Here is a 21,210-nt window from a genome sequence, read left to right on the forward strand (position 1 = left end):
ACTTGCCTCAAGTAGCACCCCTCCACTAGCTTACCAAGCATGTAAAAATCCTTGCAAGGAAAACAGTTGCAGCAATATCCAGCAGAGAGCTCATCCAGTGCAGTTGTTAGGTACAGCAGAGGATTGCTATAGGAAATACCTGTGTCCTAGAGGGGAAGGCTAAGGACAAGTCCCTGCGACGCCTGAGGGTAGTTATGGCTGAGGTCCAATAGGGAAATACCTGTGCACATAACAGGGTATTCCCCTACGAGGCCAAGAAAAATATAAATTTATGTAAGAACTTACCTGATAAATTCATTTATTTCATATCGGCAAGAGTCCATGAGCTAGTGACGTATGGGGATATGCAATCCTACCAAGAGGGGCAAAGTTTCCCAAACCTCAAAATGCCCATAAATACACCCCTCACCACACCCACAATTCAGTTTAACGAATAGCCAAGTAGTGGGGTGATAGAAAAAGGAGTAAAAAGCATCAAAAAAAGGAATTAGAAATATAATTGTGCTTTATACAAAAAAACATAACTACCATAAAAAGGGTGGGTCTCATTGACTCTTGCCAATATGAAAGAAATGAATTTATCAGGTAAGTTCTTATATAAATTATGTTTTCTTTCATGTAATTGGCAAGAGTCCATGAGCTAGTGACGTATGGGATAGTAATACCCAAGATGTGGTACTCCACAGAAGAGTCACTAAAGGGGGAGGGATAAAATAAAAACAGCCATTTTCAGCTGAAAAAATTAAATCCACAACCAAAAAAATAAGTTTCTCTCATAAATGAAAGAAAAAATAACTTAAAACATAAGGAGGAATTAAACTGAAACAGCTGCCAGAAGAACCTTTCTACCAAAAACTGCTTCCGAAGAGGCAAATACATCAAAACGGTAGAATTTAGTAAATTTATGCAAAGACGACCAAGTCGCTGCTTTGCAAATCTGAACTGAAGCTTCATTCTTAAAAGCCCACGAAGTGGAGACTGATCTAGCAGAATGAGCTTTGATTATTTGAGGCGTGGCCTGACCCGACTCCAAATAAGCCTTATGAATCAAAAGAAATGGCAGGAGCTTTCTGACCTTTCCTAGAACCAGAAAAGACAAATAGACTAGAAGTCTTCCTGAAATCTTTAGTAGCTTAGACATAATATTTCAAAGCTCTTACAACATCCAGAGAAAGTAAAGGATCTTTCCAAATAATTCTTAGGGTTAGGACACAAAGAGGGGACTAACAATGTTGTTAGAATTCACAACTCTAGATAAAAATTTAAATGAAGTCAGCAAAACTGCCTTATCTTGATGAAAAATCAGAAAAGGTGACTCACAAGAAAGAGCAGATAATTCAGAAACTCTTCTAGCAGAAGAGATAGCCAAAAGGAACAACATTTTCCAAGAAAGTAGTTTAATATCCAAAGAATGCATAGGCTCAAAAGGAGGAGCCTGTAAAGCTTTCAAAACCAAATTTAGACTCCAAGGAGGAGAGATTGATTTAATGACAGGCTTGATACGGACCAAAGCCTGAACAAAAACAGTGAATATCAGGAAGCTTAGCAATCTTTCTGTTAAAATAAAACAGAAAGAGCAGAGATGTGTCCTTTCAAGGAACTTGCAGACAAACCTTTATCCAAATCATCCTGAAGAAACTGTAAAATTCTAGGAGTTCTAAAAGAATGCCAGAAGAATTTATGAGAAGAACACCATGAAATATAAGTCTTCCAAACTCGATAATAAATCTTCCTAGAAACAGATTTACGAGCCTGTAACATAGTATCAATCACCGAGTCAGAGAAACCTCTATGACTAAGCGTTCAATTTCCATACCTTCAAAATTAACAATTTGAGATCCTGATGGAAAAACGATCCTTGAGACAGAAGGTCTGGTCTTAAAGGAAGTGCCCAAGGTTGACAACTGGACATCCGGACAAGGTCTGCATACCAGAACCTGTGAGGCCATGCTGGAGCTACCAGAAACACAAACGAATGTTCAATGATGATTTTGGAGATCACTCTTGGAAGAAGAACTAGAGACGGTAAGATATAAGCAGGTTGGTAAAACCAAGGAACTGCTAACGCATCCACCGACTCCGCCTGAGGATCCCTGGACCTGGATAGGTACCGGGGATGTTTCTTGTTTAGATGAGAAGCCATCAGATCTATTTCTGGAAGACCCCACATCTGAACAATCTGGAAAAAAAAAAGGATGGAGAGACCACTCCCCCGGATGTAAAGTCTGACGGCTGAGATAATCCGCTACCCAATTGTCTATACCTGGGATATCTACCGCAGAAATTAGACAAGAGCTGGATTACACCCAAGCAAGTATCCGAGATACTTCTTTCATAGCTAGGGGACTGTGAGTCCTGCCCTGATGATTGACATATGCCACAGTTGTGACATTGTCTGTCTGAAAACAAATGAATGGTTCTCTCTTCAACAGAGGCCAAACCTGAAGAGCCCTGAAAATAGCACGGAGTTGCAAAATATTGATTGGTAACCTCTTGAGATTTCCAAACCCCTTGTGCTGTCAGAGTTCCCCTGACAGCTCCCCAACCTGAAAGACTTGCATCTGTTGTGATTACAGTACAGGTTGGACGAACAAGAGAGGCCCCTTGAATTATACAGTGGTGATCTAACCACCAAGAGTTTAACATTGGGATTTAAGGATATTAATTGTGATATCTTTGTATAATCCCTGCACCATTGGTTCAGCATACAAAGCTGGAGATGTCTCATATGAAAACGAGCAAAGGGGATCGTGTCCGATGCTGCAGTCATGAGACTTAAAACTTCCATGCACATAGGCACTGAAGGGAATGATTGAGACTGAAGGTTCCGACAAGCTGAAACCAATTTTATTCGTCTCATGGACACTGAATCTATCTGGAAACCTAAAAAGGTGACCCTTGTCTGAGGAATCAGGGAACTTTTTGGTAAAATGATCCTCCAACCATGTCTTTGAAGAAACAACACTAGTTGATTTGTGTGAGATTTGGCAAAATGTAAAGAATGAGCTAGTACCAAGATATCATAAACATACAAACTCATGCACACTGTGTAACAAACCACGGAAAGATATAGTTCAATGCCATTAGCTATTTTATGATCAGTATTTGAATATAACACTGTCACTCTCTAACAGTGTAAATATAGCCGGTATATTGTCAGGACTAGAAACCACTACACAGGATACTCCACTTTGGTTATTCTCAGGTATTAAGCAAATGCATCAAGTGAAAACAAAACACAAGGTTTGTCACATTTCTCGTTATAGGTGTATATTCACACTTCTTATTTCAGGTATAGGATCTTGTATCACTCTTAGTATACAGAAGTAGTGATAATATTCGAAGTCAACCTTCTCAAAAAATAAATAATGGACAAGCTTGGTTACTCACTGTTATCCGGCCTCACTCATGCAAGATGGCGGAGTTACTGTTATAAACCGTTTCACCGGACAGCGTTACCTGTGGAAAGCCTGTGACTTGTATTTCCTTCGCAGCAACCTCCAAATGCTGCAATTCTTTACCAATTTCCACCATATGTAGAAATAAAAGTCTTGTGAGAGAGAGCATTAAATCATTGCAGTAGATTTATTCAAATAAACAAACAGGTGAACACCACTCCACACACACCTCACAGCCACATCCAACGCGTTTCCTGCCGCTAAACGGCACTTCGTCAGGGCCCTGACGAAGTGCCGTTTAGCGGCAGGAAACGCGTCGGATGTGGCTGTGAGGTGTGTGTGGAGTGGTGTTCACCTGTTTGTTTATTTGAATAAATCTACTGCAATGATTTAATGCTCTGTCTCTCACAAGACTTTTATTTCTACATATGGTGGAAATTAGTACCAAGATATCACCAAGATATTGTCCAAATAAGGAAACACTGCAATACCCTGTTACAGAGAGTAGGGCACCGAGAACGTTTGAAAAAATTATTGGAGCTGTCGCTAAGCCAAATGGAAGAGCAACAAATTGGTAATGCTTGCCTAGAAAAGAGAATCTCAGAAACCGATAGTGGTCTGGATGAATCGGAATATGAAGATATGCATCCTGCAAGTCTATCGTGGACATATAATGACCTTGCTGAACAAAAGGCAGAATAGTCCTTATAGTTGGCACTCTTACATAACGGTTCAATATTTTCAGATCCAGAACTGGCCTGAATTAATTTTCTTTTTTTGGGACAATGAATAGATTTGAATAAAACCCCAGACCCTGTTCCTGAAACGGAACTGGTATAATTACCCCTGAAAGCTCTAGATCTGAAACACACTTCAGAAAAGCCTGAGCCTTCACTGGGTTTGCTGGAACGTGTGAGAGAAAAAAAACTTCTCACGGGAGGTCTTACTCTGAATCCTATTCGATACCCTTGAGAGACAATGCTCTGAATTCATTGATTTTGGACAGAATCTGCCCAAATGTTTTGGAAAAAATTTAATCTGCCCCCCACCAGCTGAGCTGGAATAAGGGCCGCACCTTTATGCAGACTTGGGGCTGGCTTTGATTTCTTAAAAGGCTTGGATTTATTCCAACTTGAAGAGGGTTTCCAATTGGAACCAGATTCTTTGGGGGAAGGATTGGCTTTCTGTTCCTTATTCTGTCGAAAAGAACGAAAATGATTAGAAGCCTTAAAATTTACCCTTAGATCTTTTATCCTGAGGTAAAAAAAAAAAAACTCCCTTCCCCCCAGTAACAGTTGAAATAATTGAATCAAACTGAGAACCAAATAAATTGTTACCTTGGAAAGAAAGATAGTAATCTAGACTTAGATACCATGTCAGCATTCCAATATTTAAGCCACAAAGCTCTTCTAGCTAAGATAGCTAAAGACATAGATTTAACATCAATTTTGATTATATCAAAAATAGCATCACAGATAAAATGATTAGCATGTTGAAGCAAGCAAACAATGCTAGACAAATCAGGATCTGTTTCCTGTTGCGCTCAACTTTCCAACCAAAAAGTTGATGCAGCTGCAATATCAGCCATAGAAATGGCAGGCCTGAGAAGATAGCCAGAAAATAAATAAGCTTTCCTTAGATAAGATTTAAGTTTCCTATCTAAAGGGTCCTTAAAGAAAGTACTATCTTCCATAGGGATAGTAGTACGTTTGGCAAGAGTAGAGATAGCCCCATCAACCTTGGGGATTTTTACCCAAAACTCCAATCTAATTGCGCAATGCAAAATGAAACTTTTTGGTGCTAACAACATCCGGAAATGACGCAACTCGCATCATGTCAGACGCAACCTTGTGCAAGGAACCTGGCATCAACTAATATGCTGGAAATGGCGATTTTGCGTCAACGAAAAATTCTCGCGCCAAGAATGACACAATAAATAATAGCATTTTGCGGCCTCGCAAGCCTAATTTTGCCCACAAAAATGAAAGAAAGCAGTCAATTTTGAAGAAAAGACTTTACCCCAGGTAAGAAAAAATAACTTCCTAAATATGTTTTTCCCAATTTTTAAACCGATAGTCTGCAAAAGGAAATATACATAAACGTGACTCATGGCAAATATAAGTACAATACATATATTTAGAACTTTACATTAATACATAAAGTGCCAAACCATAGCTGAGAGTGTCTTAAGTAATGAAAACATACTTACCGACAGACACCCATCCACATATAGCAGATAGCCAAACCAGTACTGAAACAGTTATCAGTAGAGGTAATGGAATATGAGAGTATATTGTCGATCTGAAAAGGGAGGTAGGAGATGAATCTCTACGACCGATAACAGAGAACCTATGAAAAGATTTCCCGCAAGGAAAATCATAGAATTCAATAGGTGATACTCCCTTCACATCCAAACACTGTAATCGGGCTTAAAAATGCTGAAAAGCACATATCACAGAAGAAAATCAAGCACAAACTTACTTCACCACCTCCATAGGATGCAAAGTTTGTAAAAACTGAATTGTGGGTGATGGGAGGGCTGTATTTATAGGCATTTTGAGGTTTGGGAAACTTTGCCCCTCCTGGTAGGATTGTATATCCCATACGTCACTAGCTCATGAACTCTTGCCAATTACATGAAAGAAAAAAAAATGAGAGAGAGATGGGAGGATTTAAAGGGACAGTCTACACCAGAATTTTTATTGTTTTAAAAGATAGATAATCCCTTTATTACCCATTCCCCAGTTTTGCATAACTAACACATTTATAATAATATACTTTTAACCTCTGTGATTATCTTGTATCTAAGCCTCTGCAAACTGCCCCTTATTTCAGTTCTTTTGACAGACTTGCAGTCTAGCCAATCAGTGCCTGCTCCCAGATAACTTCTTGTGCACGAGCACAGTGTTATCTATATGAAATACGTGAACTAACACCCTCTAGTGGTGAAAAACTGTTAAAATGCAATCTGAAAGAGGTGGGCTTCAAGGTCTAAGAAATTAGCATATGACCCTCCTAGGTTAAGCTTTCAACTAAGATTACCAAGAGAACAAAGCAAAATTGGTGATAAAAGTAAATTGGAAAATTGTTTAAAAATTACATGCTCTATCTGAATCATGAAAGTTTATTTTGGCCTAGACTGTCCCTTTAAAGCTATGGTATGGGTTCTTGACCTCCATCCTAGTGTTGAGAAATATATTGCCTACGTTTTGGAGGACTGTGGACTATAATCATTTTATGAAACAAACATCCTAACAGCAGAAAAATCTTATTTTAACTTTTTTTTTAAATTTTCAATAACATTATAAACAGTAAGGTAAAGAACACGTGTCTACGTAACTAAAGGGCATGCTCAAACATACATTCATAAATATCATTCCTTAAAGAACTAGGAGACTTACATTCTATACAACGGCAACCCATACGCAAGCAGCGTGCATATGCTTCCAGAGAGGACTCGCTTGAGAACTGATCCCCTGTCAGGTACCTGGAAAACACAATTAACATGAATTTATGCAGAGAAGTGTGTGTGTACTCCAAGGAGGAGGCTTTAGAGAAAGCCTAGACATAGAGGGATTATGAAGGGGATAATGATTTTAAAAGTCTTTGGTATGAAAGAGAGTGCAAGCTGAAATAAAGGGAGAATACTTAAAAAGAACCCTTTGGCAGGTTTCATTACTAGACCGAGACAATAGAAAAACTAGCAATTATACTGAATCAGCATATAGCCATAAGCAGAATAGGACAGTAAAAGAGACATGGCAGCAGAGCAGAAACCCATATGAGAAAAGATAAGTGAGCAGATACCATCAATTTGTATCTGGTGGTCTACAGCTGAAGGTGGCCCAACGTAACTTTTAGAGGTTGCCCCTACACCATACAGTCTACCAGCAGTTCCCCAAAGTGAGGAACGTTTGTGTCAGATCACGAAGGTATTTTGCAGCTTTCATAGGATCTGCATTTCACCATAAGATATTTATGCACAGCACATGGATAACAAATAGGCACATTCCTATTTTTATCATTGGTTTGATTTCACTTTAAAAGGGACAGTCCAGTCAAAATTAAACTTTCATGATTCAGATAGGGCATGCAATTTTAAACAACTTTCCAGTTTACTTGTATTATCAAATTTGCATTGTTCTCTTGGTATTCTTTGCTGAAAGCTAAACATAGTAAACTAATTTCTAAACCCTTGAAGACCGCCTCTTAATGGATAATAAAGGGATTATCTATTTTATTAAACAATGCAAATACTGGAGTAGACTTTCCCTTTAAGGAAAAGCTTTTCTTCTCGGCATCTGACTTATTCCTATCAATTCTGTGTAGATCTATTTCATTGTATGGGTTTCTGGCTTTGCAATACGTAGTGTATCATATTGCTTACCTACAAATCTACATATTGTTAAAATCATTCCAATTTGATCTCAGAAATTTGCTCACTGGAATTGTTAGTGTGACTTCTCATTGAAAAGGTTAGATTAAGGCAAGATGGACTAATGCAGTGAAAATAATAAATGTATGGAGAAAGGCTGCCCCTAATTCATTTTACTAAAATATGATCATCTACATTTTATTTGTGGCACATGACCAGTTTTGCAATTAATGATTGGACCTACATTTGGTAGATGGAATGAAGCGAATAGAGCGTATAGCAGCTGATCAGGAGAGGAGAAATCCTTACGTGTTGTGAGAAGAGGAGATCCAGTAATGAGACAAGGGATTGTCCATGTTGTGAGGACACACAGTGTCCAACTCTGAATCCCATACATTATTCTCCTTGGAGAACAGGAAGGTAACAAACTGCAAATAGAAAAAAAGAAGAGATTTAAAATGAATCACTTGACAATAGATGAAAACTAGAAGTAATATAGGTTACTGAAGCAACTTAAGGGGACACAGTTTTTTTCATGATTCAGATTTATAATATAAGTAAACTAGAACTTTTTTTATTATAATATCAGATTATGCACATTTTCTGTATATGCACACATTCTGAGGCACCAGCTTCTATTGAGCATGTGCAAAAGTTAAATGTATATGTATAAGAGTCTGTGATATAGAAGACACATGATACAGTGGGGGCAGCAAATAAAACATTTTAAAATTGATCAGAAAAATAATCTACTGCTCATTTGAAATTGAGAGTGAGTGCTATGCATTTGTAGATTGTACAATGCTACTGTATTTAATGACCACAAATAACTTTAGTACCTCTTCCAGAGTGAAGTACGGCTCCTCAATTTCCCTTAACGGATCCCGCAAGAAATGTAACATGAATTCTTGGACCTGAAGCAGGTCAGTTGCCCACATTTCCTGCATGGGGTATAAGAGCAGTGAGATTAGGACAAGTTAAGGTTATACAAAGAAAGGGAAATGAATAGGGATGGGCGAAATTCGAAAAATGAAACGAATTTTAACACATTCGTTCGTATCGAAATTCGAATGTTTATATAACATTCTAACATTTGATTTTTCAAATGTTCGGTTTAGAATTTTACGATTACATTCGAAAATATTAGTTTCGAAAAATTTTAATTTATATTTGTAATAGTATTTCTGTTTTCTTTAAAATGTAATATTCGAATTAAGCAATATTCAAATTCGAAAAATTCAAATTTATATGTTTGTAATAGTATTTCTAATGCTTTCTTTAAATGTAATATTCGAATTATGCAATATTCTATATAGAAATATTCAAAATGATATATTTGTATCTATTATATATCAATTTACTAGATTCACGCCCATCCACATGAACTATTGAACTTCTGACTAGTATTTGTTAAATAGAATGTTAAATTCGAAATTTCGAATGTGGACATTCGATATAATTATAAACATTTGAATTCGAAAGTGACATTCGAAAACTGTAAATAGCATTCGATTATAGAATTTTTAAGAATATTCTTTCTTATCAACATTCGGATTTATAATTCGAATTTCTGGAATAACATTCATTCTAACATTCGAATTCGGAAATTTATACATTCGCCCATCCCTAGAAATGAATGTAAACTATCAGGGTGGGAATTAAAGGGATAAAAAGCCTGCAAAATAAATAATCAAACTTCCTAGTAAAATGATGAAGTCACCTTCTGATAATCAAGTAGAAAACTCTGAAAGTCCAGAAGTGATACCCTGTACAACTCAGGCCGCTCTCCTCCTCTGGGGGAAAAAAAAAAAAATGGGTAAAAAGGAGGTAGATCTAAAACATAGAAACAGATCATATAAATATCTCAGATAATAAAAAAAAAAATCGGCATATTTTAAAATAAAAATACATCCAGAGAGAAAATGTCAATACGTCATTCCCACATCTATAGCGGTTTGTAGTGTATATCCTAGGATCTGTCTAGTCAAAGAGAACTCCGTTAAATGTGCAGTCAAGGCGTGTGCTGTAAAGTATATCCGTACTTGCTATTCAGTAAGAGTTGTCTCACTCTGAGATGGATATGAGGCATAAAAACTGTTTACTCAACTGAGTATTTTTGGTCCCACGAGGCTTCCATAGCCTTTAAATAAACTTGTCAAAACCGCCATTTGAACGGTACTGAGCTGGGGACTTTATTCATGTAAGCAGATGTGAGGCGTGAAAACACTATCTCGGAGTGCGACAACTCTTACTGAATAGTAAGTACAGATATACTTTAGACAGGGGAGTATTTTCCTAGGCAAACAATGCACTTGTCTAAGGCAGCAGATATTTTTTTGGGGGGCAGCACTTTTTGAGTCCCACTACACAACAACACATACACCTTGCACTACACAAACATACCATAAACACACATACACACATATAAACACATAAGCACTATAACATTTTGCATTCCAAATGCCATGGGAAAAAAGTCACATTACAGGTGAGGATGGGGGGCAGCAGAATTTTGGGTGCCTAGGGCAGCACAAAACCTAACTACGTCACTGACTTTACAGCACATATAGAGCATACTCTTTTCTAGTGCATTCACTCAGTCGGATCCTTGTATATATATACACACACACTACAAAGCAGTAGATATGGGGAATTTGTATGCTTTAATTATAGTATATATATATATAATATTGCTATGTTTGAGACATAACCCCTTTTAACACTATATAATTGAGCAAGACGCTTGCAGTCTCAGGGCATTTAGGTTTTTGTTTTGTATATCATTGTACAAAACCATTCACATGTTCATTATAAAGCAGTACAGGGTGTGTATAATGGCTGTAAATAACCACTTTTATGCTTCTAAGGAATGCCAACGTCCACCAATAAGGCAGTAGGGAAACTGATAATCAGCCAGTGAGCAATCAGCCCAGCCAAAATTAAAATCAAAACAACTTTAACGTAACCTTTTTTCCATTAAAAAAAGAAAAACATATTCAAAATAGTGTCTTTTAAATGCACTTGCATTTCTTAAAGGGCCAGTAAAGTCAAAATTCACGTTCCACTATTCAGATAAAGCATGCAATTTAAAAAACAAACCCCCCCCCAAAAAACCACAACTTTCCAATATCAAAACATGCACATTCTTTTTATATGTACACTTTCTGAGGCTTCAGCTCATACTGAGCATGTGCAAATGTGAGCAGTATATACCTATATGCTTTTTGTGATTGGCTGATGGCTGTCACATGATACAGGTTGGAGGGAAAATTGGGTTAATGGGCCAGTAAACCTCAAAAAACAATTTATGTAAGAACTTACCTGATAAATTCATTTCTTTCATATTAGCAAGAGTCCATGAGCTAATGACGTATGGGATATACATTCCTACCAGGAGGGGCAAAGTTTCCCAAACCTCAAAATGCCTATAAATACACCCCTCCCCACACCCACAAATCAGTTTAACGAATAGCCAAGAAGTGGGGTGATAAGAAAAAAGTGCGAAAGCATAAAAAATAAGGAATTGGAATAATTGTGCTTTATACAAAAAAATCATAGCCACCACAAAAAGGGTGGGCCTCATGGACTCTTGCTAATATGAAAGAAATGAATTTATCAGGTAAGTTCTTACATAAATTATGTTTTCTTTCATGTAATTAGCAAGAGTCCATGAGCTAGTGACGTATGGGATAATGACTACCCAAGATGTGGATCTTCCACGCAAGAGTCACTAGAGAGGGAGGGATAAAATAAAGACAGCCAATTCCGCTGAAAATAATCCACACCCAAAACAAAGTTTAAATCTTATAATGAAAAAAACTGAAATTATAAGCAGAAGAATCAAACTGAAACAGCTGCCTGAAGTATTTTTCTACCAAAAACTGCTTCAGAAGAAGAAAACACATCAAAAAGGTAGAATTTAGTAAAAATAAGCAATGAAAATCAAGTTGCTGCTTTGCAAATCTGATCAACCGAAGCTTCATTCCTAAACGCCCAGGAAGTAGAAACTGACCTAGTAGAATGAGCTGTAAACCTTTGAGGCAGAGTTTTACCTGACTCGACATAAGCATGATGAAACAAAGATTTCCACCAAGATGCCAAAGAAAAGGCAGAGGCCTTCTGACCTTTCCTAGAACTGGAAAAGATAACAAAAAGACTAGAAGTCTTTCGGAAATTCTTAGTAGCTTCAACATAATGTTTCAAAACTCTAACTACATCCAAAGAATGCAATGATCTCTCCTTAGAATTCTTAGGATTAGGACATAATGAAGGAACTACAATTTCTCTACTAATGTTGTTAGAATTCACAACCTTAGGAAAAAATTTAAAAGAAGTTCGCAACACCGCCTTATCCTGATGAAAAATCAGAAAAGGAGACTCACAAGAAAGAGCAGAAAAATTCAGAAACTTCTTCTAGCAGAAGAGATGGCCAAAAGAAACAAAACTTTCCAAGAAAGTAATTTAATGACCAGAGAATGCATAGGTTCAAACGGAGGAGATTGAAGAGCCCCCAGAACCAAATTCAAACTCCAAGGAGGAGAGATTGACTTAATGACAAGTTTTATACAAACCAAAGTTTGTACAAAACAGTAAAAATCAGGAAAACTAGCAATCTTTCTGTAAAAAAGAACAGAAAAAGCAAAGATTTGTCCTTGTAAGGAACTTGCAGACAAAACTTATCCAAAACATCCTGAAGAAACTGTCAAATTCTAGGAATTCTAAAAGAATGCCAAGAAAAATGATGAGAAAAACACCAAAAAATGCAAGTCTTCCAGACTCGATAATATATCATCCTAGATACAGAGTTACGAGCCTGCAACATAGTATTAATTACGGAGTCAGAGAAACCTCTATGACTGAGAATCAAGCGTTCAATCTCCATACCTGCAATTTAAGGATTTGAGATCCTGATGGAAAAAAAGGACCTTGTGATAGAAGGTCTGGACTTAACGGAAGAGTCCACGGATGGCATAGAGCCATCCGGACAAGATCCGCATACCAAAACCTGTGAGGCCATGCTGGAGCCACCAGCAGAATAAACGAACGCTCCTTTAGAAGATTGGAAATCACTCTTGAAAGAAGAACTAGAGGCGGAAAGATATAGACAGGATGAAACTTCCAAGGAAGTGACAATGCATCCACTGCCTCCGCCTGAGGATCCCTGGATCTGGACAGATACCTGGGAAGCTTCTTGTTTAGATGAGAAGCCATCAGATCTATTTCTGGAAGTCCCCATATTTGAACAATCTGAAGAAAAACCTCTGGGTGAAGACCATTCGCCCGGATGTAGCATTTGGCGACTGAGATAATCCGCTTCCCAATTGTCTATACCTGGGATATGAACCGCAGAAATTAGACAGGAGCTGGATTTCGCCCATACAAGTATTCGAGATACTTCCTTATAGCCAGAGGACTGTGAGTCCCTCATGATGATAGACATATGCCACATTTGTGACATTGTCCGTCTGAAAACAAATGCACGACTCTCTCTTTAGAAGAGGCCACGACTGAAGAGCTCTGAAAATTGCACGGAGTTCCAAAATGTTGATTGGAAATCTCACCTCCTGAGATTCCCAAACCCCTTGTGCTGTCAGAAACCCCCATACAGCTCCCCAACCTGTCAGATTTGCATCTGTTGAGATCACAGTCCAGGTTGGAAGAACAAAAGAAGCCCCCTGAACTAAACGATGGTGGTCTGTACCACATCAGAGGGTGCCGAACAATCGGTTTTAAAGATATTAAATGAGATATCTTAGTATAATCCTTGCACCACTGGTTCAGCATACAGAGCTGAAGAGGTCGCATGTGAAAATGAGCAAAGGGGAACACGTCCAATGCAGCAGTCATAATAACCTAGAATTTCCATGCATAAAGCTACCGAAGGAATAATTGAGACTGAAGGTTTCGATAAGCTGAAACCAAATTCAGACGTCTCTTGTCCGACAGAGACAGAGTCATGGACACTGAATCTATCTGGAAACCTAAAAAAGGTTACTCTTGTCTGAGGAATCAACAAACTGATTGGTTAATTGATCCTCCAACCATGTTTTTGAAGAAAACAACACTCATAAAAAGCCGGAAAGGATCTTTCCATTGAAAATGAGCAAAGGGAATTGAATCCAATGCTGTTAAAAACTTCTATGCATAAATAGCAACTGAAGGAAATAATAGAGACTAAAGGTACCGACAGACGGAACTCAATACAAATTGTCCCTTGTCCTGATAGAGACAAAGACAGTGACATAAACCATCTGGAAACCTAAAAAAGGTGACCCTTACGTGAGGAATCAAGAACTTTTGAAAAAAGATCCTCTAAATATGTCCTGAAGAGCAAAGTGAATCATATGAGATTCCGCATCCTCAGGAAATAATCTGAATGAAAACAGAAAAATGAAAAATATGCATTTATTGTATCTAATGAAAACAAATAATGCTATCAGTGACCATAAAAAGGCAGAATAGTTGGAATAAAACTCCAAAATCCAGTTCCTAAAAAAGGAACTGGAAGAAATACCCCAGAAGATTCCAGGTCTGAGCAGCGCTTGAACCCCATGGGTGCCCAGCCATGCTTCAACAGTACCCAGAATATATAGGACAGGAACACACTTAAAGAAAGTGTTAGCCTTACTGGAATAAAATCAAAGAAATTTGGACAAAATAGAACCAAAATAAATTTCAAAGAAGTCTTAATCTGCCCCTTACCAGCCAAGCTGGAATACGGCACGTACATCGCAATATTAGGGAGCTGATTCGAACCCTAATTATAAACATGTTACTTGGGAAAGAACTCAGGAATTCGTTCCTTAATAAGAACAACCAAACTAGTATAAGCTTAAAGTTTTAGTCTTAGAACTCAATCTTGAAGCCCAGAGTAACAGTTAAGAATTGAATCCAATTATAAAACAAATAACTGATTATCTCAGAACAAAAGAAATATGGATTTTCTTTTTTTTTTTTTTTAAATCACAAAATTCTTCTAGCTAAAATAGATAAAGACATAGATTAACCCTCATTTGCGAATATATTCAATAAAATGAAGACACAAATGAAATCATTAGCATGATAGTCCAGTTTAAAGGACCAGTCAAAACAGAGGACTTGCAAAATGCAAAACAACAAGACAAATGCAACAGCACCTAGTCTAGTAAATGTTGTCCCTTTAACAATGCTAAAATAAATCATAATCTGATACTTGATCTTAAAGTAAACAGAAAAAATGAAGCAATTGCAATATCACAGGACCAAGAAAAGTACTTGAAACTAAATAATTTTCCATAAATAAGATACAACTATATAAAGGAAAATAAATATTATTTTGCTATAGAAACAATAGCATAATTAGTAGGAGTAGAGATAGCCCCAATAAATTGGAGAACCCTCCAAATTGAATTTAACTGCTGGCAAAGAATACAGTTTAAAACCTTTAAAGAAGGAATAAAAGAGAATTCTCAGCCTATTCCATTCCCTAGTATGGGGAATTGGAAAGAAAACCTCTGAAATCACAGAAGAATAAAAATGCAGAAAAAGTGTCAGCTAGTCTTAAAGAACTAGTTACCTTAATATCCAAAATAATCAACACCTCTTCAACAAAGAACAAATGTACTTTAATAAAAATTTTATAAAAAAGTAGATTTGTTAGTGTCAATATCTGATGAAGAAAATTTCTGAAAGAGAAAAAAACATCATCAGAGAAGGATAAATCAGTATGTTGTTGGTCATTTGAAACTTCAATAATTAAAAAAGAAGTAAAAAAGACCTAAAAATTGTATTTAGAAGGCACAAAGTCAGACAAAGCCTTAATCAGAAAAAATATTTCTTATAAATCTTCTAAACATTTCTTGTACTTAAGAATGGAAATGTATAAAGCATAAATACTAATGGAATCTGCATGTAAAAGTATATCATAAAAACTTATTACAAACCATAGCTAAAGATAAACATTTATAACATTTAAAATAAATGAACTTAGCTTTGGTAGAACTGAAACTCAGTTACGCATTTTTCCAGAAATTGCTTCTGACTCAGGGCCAATTGTAGACATCTTGCAATATGTAATAGAAAAAACAACATATAAAGCAAAATTGATCAAATTCCTTAAATGACAGTTTCAGGAATGGGAAAAAATGCCAGTGAGCAAGCTTCTAGCAACCAGAAGCAATAATTAATGAGACTTAAATAATGTGGAGACAAAAGTGCCGCCCATATTTTTTAGCGCCAAAAAAAGACGCCCACATTATTTGGCGCCTAAATGCTTTTGGAGCCAAAAATGACGCCACATCCGGAACACCGACACTTTTGGCGCAAATAAACGTAAAAAATGACGCAACTTCCGGCGACACGTATGACGCCGGAAACAGAAAAAAAATTTTGCGGCAAAAAAGTCCGCGCCAAGAATGACGCAATAAAATGAAGCATTTTCAGCCCCCGCGAGCCTAACAGCCCACAGGGAAAAAAGTCAAATTTTAAGGTAAGAAAAAAATGATTTATTCATATGCATTATCCCAAATATGAAACTGACTGTCTGAAATAAGGAATGTTTGAACATCCTGAGTCAAGGCAAATAAATGTTTGAATACATATATTTAGAACTTTATATAAAAGTGCCCAACCATAGCTTAGAGTGTCACAGAAAATAAGATTTACTTACCCCAGGACACTCATCTACATGTTTGTAGAAAGCCAAACCAGTACTGAAACGAGAATCAGTAGAGGAAATGGTAAATATAAGAGTATATCGTCGATCTGAAAAGGGAGGTAAGAGATGAATCTCTACGACCGATAACAGAGAACCTATGAAATAGACCCAGTAGAAGGAGATCATTGAATTCAAACAGGCAATACTCTCCTCACATCCCTCTGACATTCACTGCACGCTGAGAGGAAAATCAGGCTCCAACTTGCTGCGGAGCGCATATCAACGTAGAATCTAGCACAAACTTACTTCACCACCTCCATAGGAGGCAAAGTTTGTAAAACTGAATTGTGGGTGTGGTGAGGGGTGTATTTATAGGCATTTTGAGGTTTGGGAAACTTTGCCCCTCCTGGTAGGAATGTATATCCCATACGTCACTAGCTCATTGACTCTTGCTAATTACATGAAAGAAATAATGTTATATAATTCTGCACATAGTGTAGAATTATATAACATTATATTAGCCTTATCTGTATAAAACGTAATATTCCCTTTTAATTTTAAAAAACCCCGGCTGTTTTACAGACCCGCTCTCTGCTGAGCGGGTCTGTTTTATTCACACAGCGCATCGGGCCAGCTGTATAGTCACAGCCCGGCCCGACCGCGCCATTATACACAGTGCAGCTCGCTCCTGCTGTCAGACAGAGCAGGAGCGAGCTGCACTTTGTGTTATGACGCGGTCGGGCCGGGCTGTGACTATACAGCTGGCCCGAAGCGCTGTGTGAATAAAACAGACCCGCTCAGCAGACAGCGGGTCTGTAAAACAGCCGGGGTTTTTTTTACAAATAATGTGTAGAATTATGTAACATTATTTTTAAGGTTTACTGACACTTTAACTTTGAAAATTTGCCAGAAAATATTCTACTACTCATTTCAAATTCAAAGCAAGTGCTATTGTATAGCCTTTTTATTGTGTATTGTGTTATTATATTCTACTGTATTTAATGGTCCTTTACATGCTTTTTACAGTGACTTACCTCTCTAGAAAGGGAAGTGGCATCTGTAAAAATGAGCACAAGCATAAAGTGAGAGGAGGCAATCAAAATGTACCACAACTGCACAAAAAAATAATTCACAAACATTTTTTTTGTGTTGGCTTTTTTATGTCCTTTCATTTACTGCTGACAAAATGCTGGTTTCATGCACCTTTTTAAGTTTTTTTTTAAAGTTTTTTCTTTCATGGTTCAGATATAGCACGCACGCACATTTTAAAACAACTTTCTAAATTACTTCTATTATTTAAATTGTCTTTATTCTATAGGCATCTTCTGTTGAAAAATATATATATATATATATCTCAAGAGCATGTACGTGTCTGGCAGCAGTTTTGCAAGAATATTTCCTGCCATGTAAAGCTCCAGATACCTTCCTAGGTATCTCTTCAACAAAGTTACAAAAAGTAATATGGGTAGACTTGATGGGCATTTTTGGTTCTTATCCAACGTCAAATTCTATGTTTGTCTCTTTTAAATACAATAATACGTTTTTTTTTTTATTTATTTAAATATGCAAAACACAGAATAAATTCTTTAAAAAGTGCTAGGTCTCAAAATGTGTTTGCCATTGAGAATCTTGTCACAATATTGGATGACTTCAGTTCTACAATAGGTTTCTAGCCTTCTGCCATTCTTCAAGGGTGGTGCGCGGGAGAGGCGAGGGAGGGGGCGTCCGCGCGCCATATACGTACATTCTTCTGTGCGTTGTACATCAGGCTGCGATACAGCTGGGCAAACTGTGCATAGTTAATCTCCCTGTTCCTCTGTTCAACTTCCTAAAGAAAGAAGGAATAGCCAGAAACATGCAAACAATTAGGGACAACAAAAATAATTCTATTTCCAGTAAAGGCGTGATTCTGCACTAACAGCAGAAGATTGGTGGGAAGGTTAAGCACTGACTGGTTTATCTCACAGAAGAAAGTGAAAGGTGATAATGTTATTTCAAGCACTGCATTATCAGCCTTTCTCCTACCTTTCTCTAACGAGAGAACAATAAGAGCAGAGCATGACATTATTCCTGTAGGCTATGACACCAAACACCCAGAATGCAGCCATCAGGAGGGAAAGGGCATACATTTACAAGTGTCCTGGAAATGGAATCTTCACAGGTGAAAACAAACAGGAGAGAGTGGACAAAGGAGAAATTGAAGTAGAGCGAGATAAGTGTCAGGCAATGAAATAGAGATGGATATAAGCAGCTGCTGAACACTCACAGTTAGACGATCACGCAGAAACCTCATGTTAGGGACTCTGTAGTTGACCTGAGACAGCATATTCTTCAAATCCTTGGCGGAAATCCTAAATAGAGGGAAATCAGCATTATGGGAGGCCAGTACTGAGGTGGGGTCAAATTTAAAGACCAAATCACATGACCCCAAAAATAACTTATGGATACTAGAAGTCTGTCAGTATAGATCAATCATTTCATAATTTAACAACCTCACATCTTCATAGCAAGGCCCACCTAATTATTTGGAATATCCAAATATTTGTTTATGGATTTATTATTACCAAGAAACTTCACTGATGCAACCTCCAGTATTTCCTAAGTATAAGTAGTATTTGCAAGCATGATACAACTACTATGGCCTTTCCCTATTGGATGCTACAGTGTATCCACAAATAATAGCATTGTTCACAAATGGTTAAAGGGACAGCCTTGTCAAAATGTAACTTTTATGTTACAGATTGTAATTTTAAAGGATTACTGTTTTTTACTTTTTTCGTTACTCAATAGTCCCATATTTTGTATAATTATCATCTATTAAAAGCTACTAACCTATATTTTGTATAAAACGAAGCTTACAAACCTTATATTTTAACTAAATATTACCCGGCCATGACGTCACCTTTTCCAGCCCACCGTTTTCGGCATAGTGTGTATATGAAATGATTGACCAATAACATTTCGCTCCTATGCATATCATTACCAGCATAACCCTTCCTAATAAGCCTGCGCATCAATTCAGCTAAATCGCGCATGTGCATTTGTAATTGTAGAAGCCGAAGTTACCCACATCTCTGTTAGTTTTACGCTTGCGCATAGGAGGGAAAATCTATTGAATCGGTTATCCAGACTTTCTACGTATTAGATAAAATTGACACGTCTTTTATCTAGCTAAATATTGTACGGCTGTTTACAATTAAAAAGAACTAAAGCAGTAACTTTTTTGTTCAGTTTATATGTAATCAAGAGTTTAGCTTCTGCATTTAGTTCTTTTTATTATATCTTAATAAATGTAAGAATAGTACTTTATATTATGTATTTTTATTTTTTATTACTAAAGTATTAGGGAATCGATAAAACACTAACTTATTTTTTGAGTCAAAATTGTTTGCCATACATTTAAGAGTTGGTAATTTTAGCTTGTTTGTGTCAAGGAAGATTCTATTTGGTGTAGCATAATGAGAATTATAATATATATATAAATAAGATTATTCCGGACTGTTTCCATAATAAGTATAGTTTGCTCGTTTATTCTAGGGCGATTCTGGAAGCGATCGTAAGCTATGTACTTACGTGATGTGCGCAGCTCACTCGACTGCTGCCGATAGATTCTACTTGCCTTATTCTACTGCAGATGGTGACGTTTCCTGTGACGCTGTGGTAACTCGCGCATGCGCATTAGTTCAGAAAAACGCCATCTTACAACTGCAGTTGTCAGCACGGATTGGGAATCCGTAACGGCTGACATACAAGTAGGTTGGGAAACGATTAATATTTCAAAGTAAATTATTGGCAAAAGGGTACATATTTAATAAATGAAGTACATTAGAAAATAGGCGTTTTAAAACTATACTAAGATTTTATTTGCATATCATTTCTGACTACAGTGTCCCTTTAAACAACTTTCCAATTTACTTTTATTATCAAATATGCTTTGCTCTCTTGGTATTCTCTTTCTTGAAAGCTAAACCATATATTAATGTCTAAGCCCTTGAAGGCTGTCACTTATCTCAGTGCATTTTAACAGTATCTCATAGCTAGAAAACGCTAGTTCATATGTGCCATAGATAACATTGTGCTCACTCCCGTGGAGTTAATTATGAGTCAGCACTGATTGGCTAAATTACAAGTCTGTCAAAAGAACTGAAATAAAGGGGACAGTCTGCAGAGGCTTAGATACAAGGTAATCACAGAGGTATATAAATAAAACTATTTTATGCAAAACTGGGAAATGGATAATAAAAGGGATTATATATATTTTAGACAATAAAAATTCTGTAGTTAACTGTCCCTTTAACTAACTGGAGCACTGTGATAAAAGGTGGCCTTTTAAGGCTTAGAAATCAGTTTATGAGCCTACCTAGGTTTAGCTTTCAACATTGAATACTGAATACCAAGAGAACAAAGCAATGTTGATGATAAAAGTAAATTGGAAAGTTGTTTAAAATTGCCTGCCCTATCATTAAAGTTTAATTTTGACTAGACTGTCCCTTTAATTTGATATCCAGATATACAACTAAACTCCACAATTATTTGCATTATTTTAGGTACATTGACAATGGTTGAAGCATATATCGCACCATGTCGTCTGCAAAGAGAGACAAATGTGAAATCCTACAAAATGACATCACATTTCTGCACACAAAATCAGTCTACACCTATATTGCACATACAAAATATTTACAACGTTGCAAGAAAGTTTGTGAGCCCTCTGGAATTAGCTGTATTACTGAATGTATTACTCATAAAATGTGCTCTGGTCTTCATCCAAGTCACAGTAATAGACAAACAGTTGTACTTTT

At 36.9% G+C, this 21,210-nt stretch overlaps 1 protein-coding gene across 3 annotated transcripts in view; it reads right to left on the bottom strand.

The window, feature by feature from the left end:
• Window positions 1-21,210, bottom strand: part of PLCG1 (phospholipase C gamma 1) — a 167,813-nt gene that overhangs the window by 72,385 nt on the left and 74,218 nt on the right. For all 3 annotated transcript variants that reach the window (XM_053714432.1, XM_053714364.1, XM_053714504.1), the window contains 7 exons: window positions 18,675-18,759; window positions 18,153-18,236; window positions 17,443-17,465; window positions 9,494-9,566; window positions 8,613-8,714; window positions 8,083-8,201; window positions 6,800-6,885 (listed from right to left, as the gene is read on the bottom strand). In XM_053714432.1, coding sequence (XP_053570407.1) covers window positions 6,800-6,885; window positions 8,083-8,201; window positions 8,613-8,714; window positions 9,494-9,566; window positions 17,443-17,465; window positions 18,153-18,236; window positions 18,675-18,759 — 572 coding nt within the window. The remainder of the gene's footprint in view (window positions 1-6,799; window positions 6,886-8,082; window positions 8,202-8,612; window positions 8,715-9,493; window positions 9,567-17,442; window positions 17,466-18,152; window positions 18,237-18,674; window positions 18,760-21,210) is intronic.

Source organism: Bombina bombina, chromosome 1, assembly GCF_027579735.1.
Source record: "Bombina bombina isolate aBomBom1 chromosome 1, aBomBom1.pri, whole genome shotgun sequence".
NCBI lineage: Eukaryota > Metazoa > Chordata > Amphibia > Anura > Bombinatoridae > Bombina > Bombina bombina.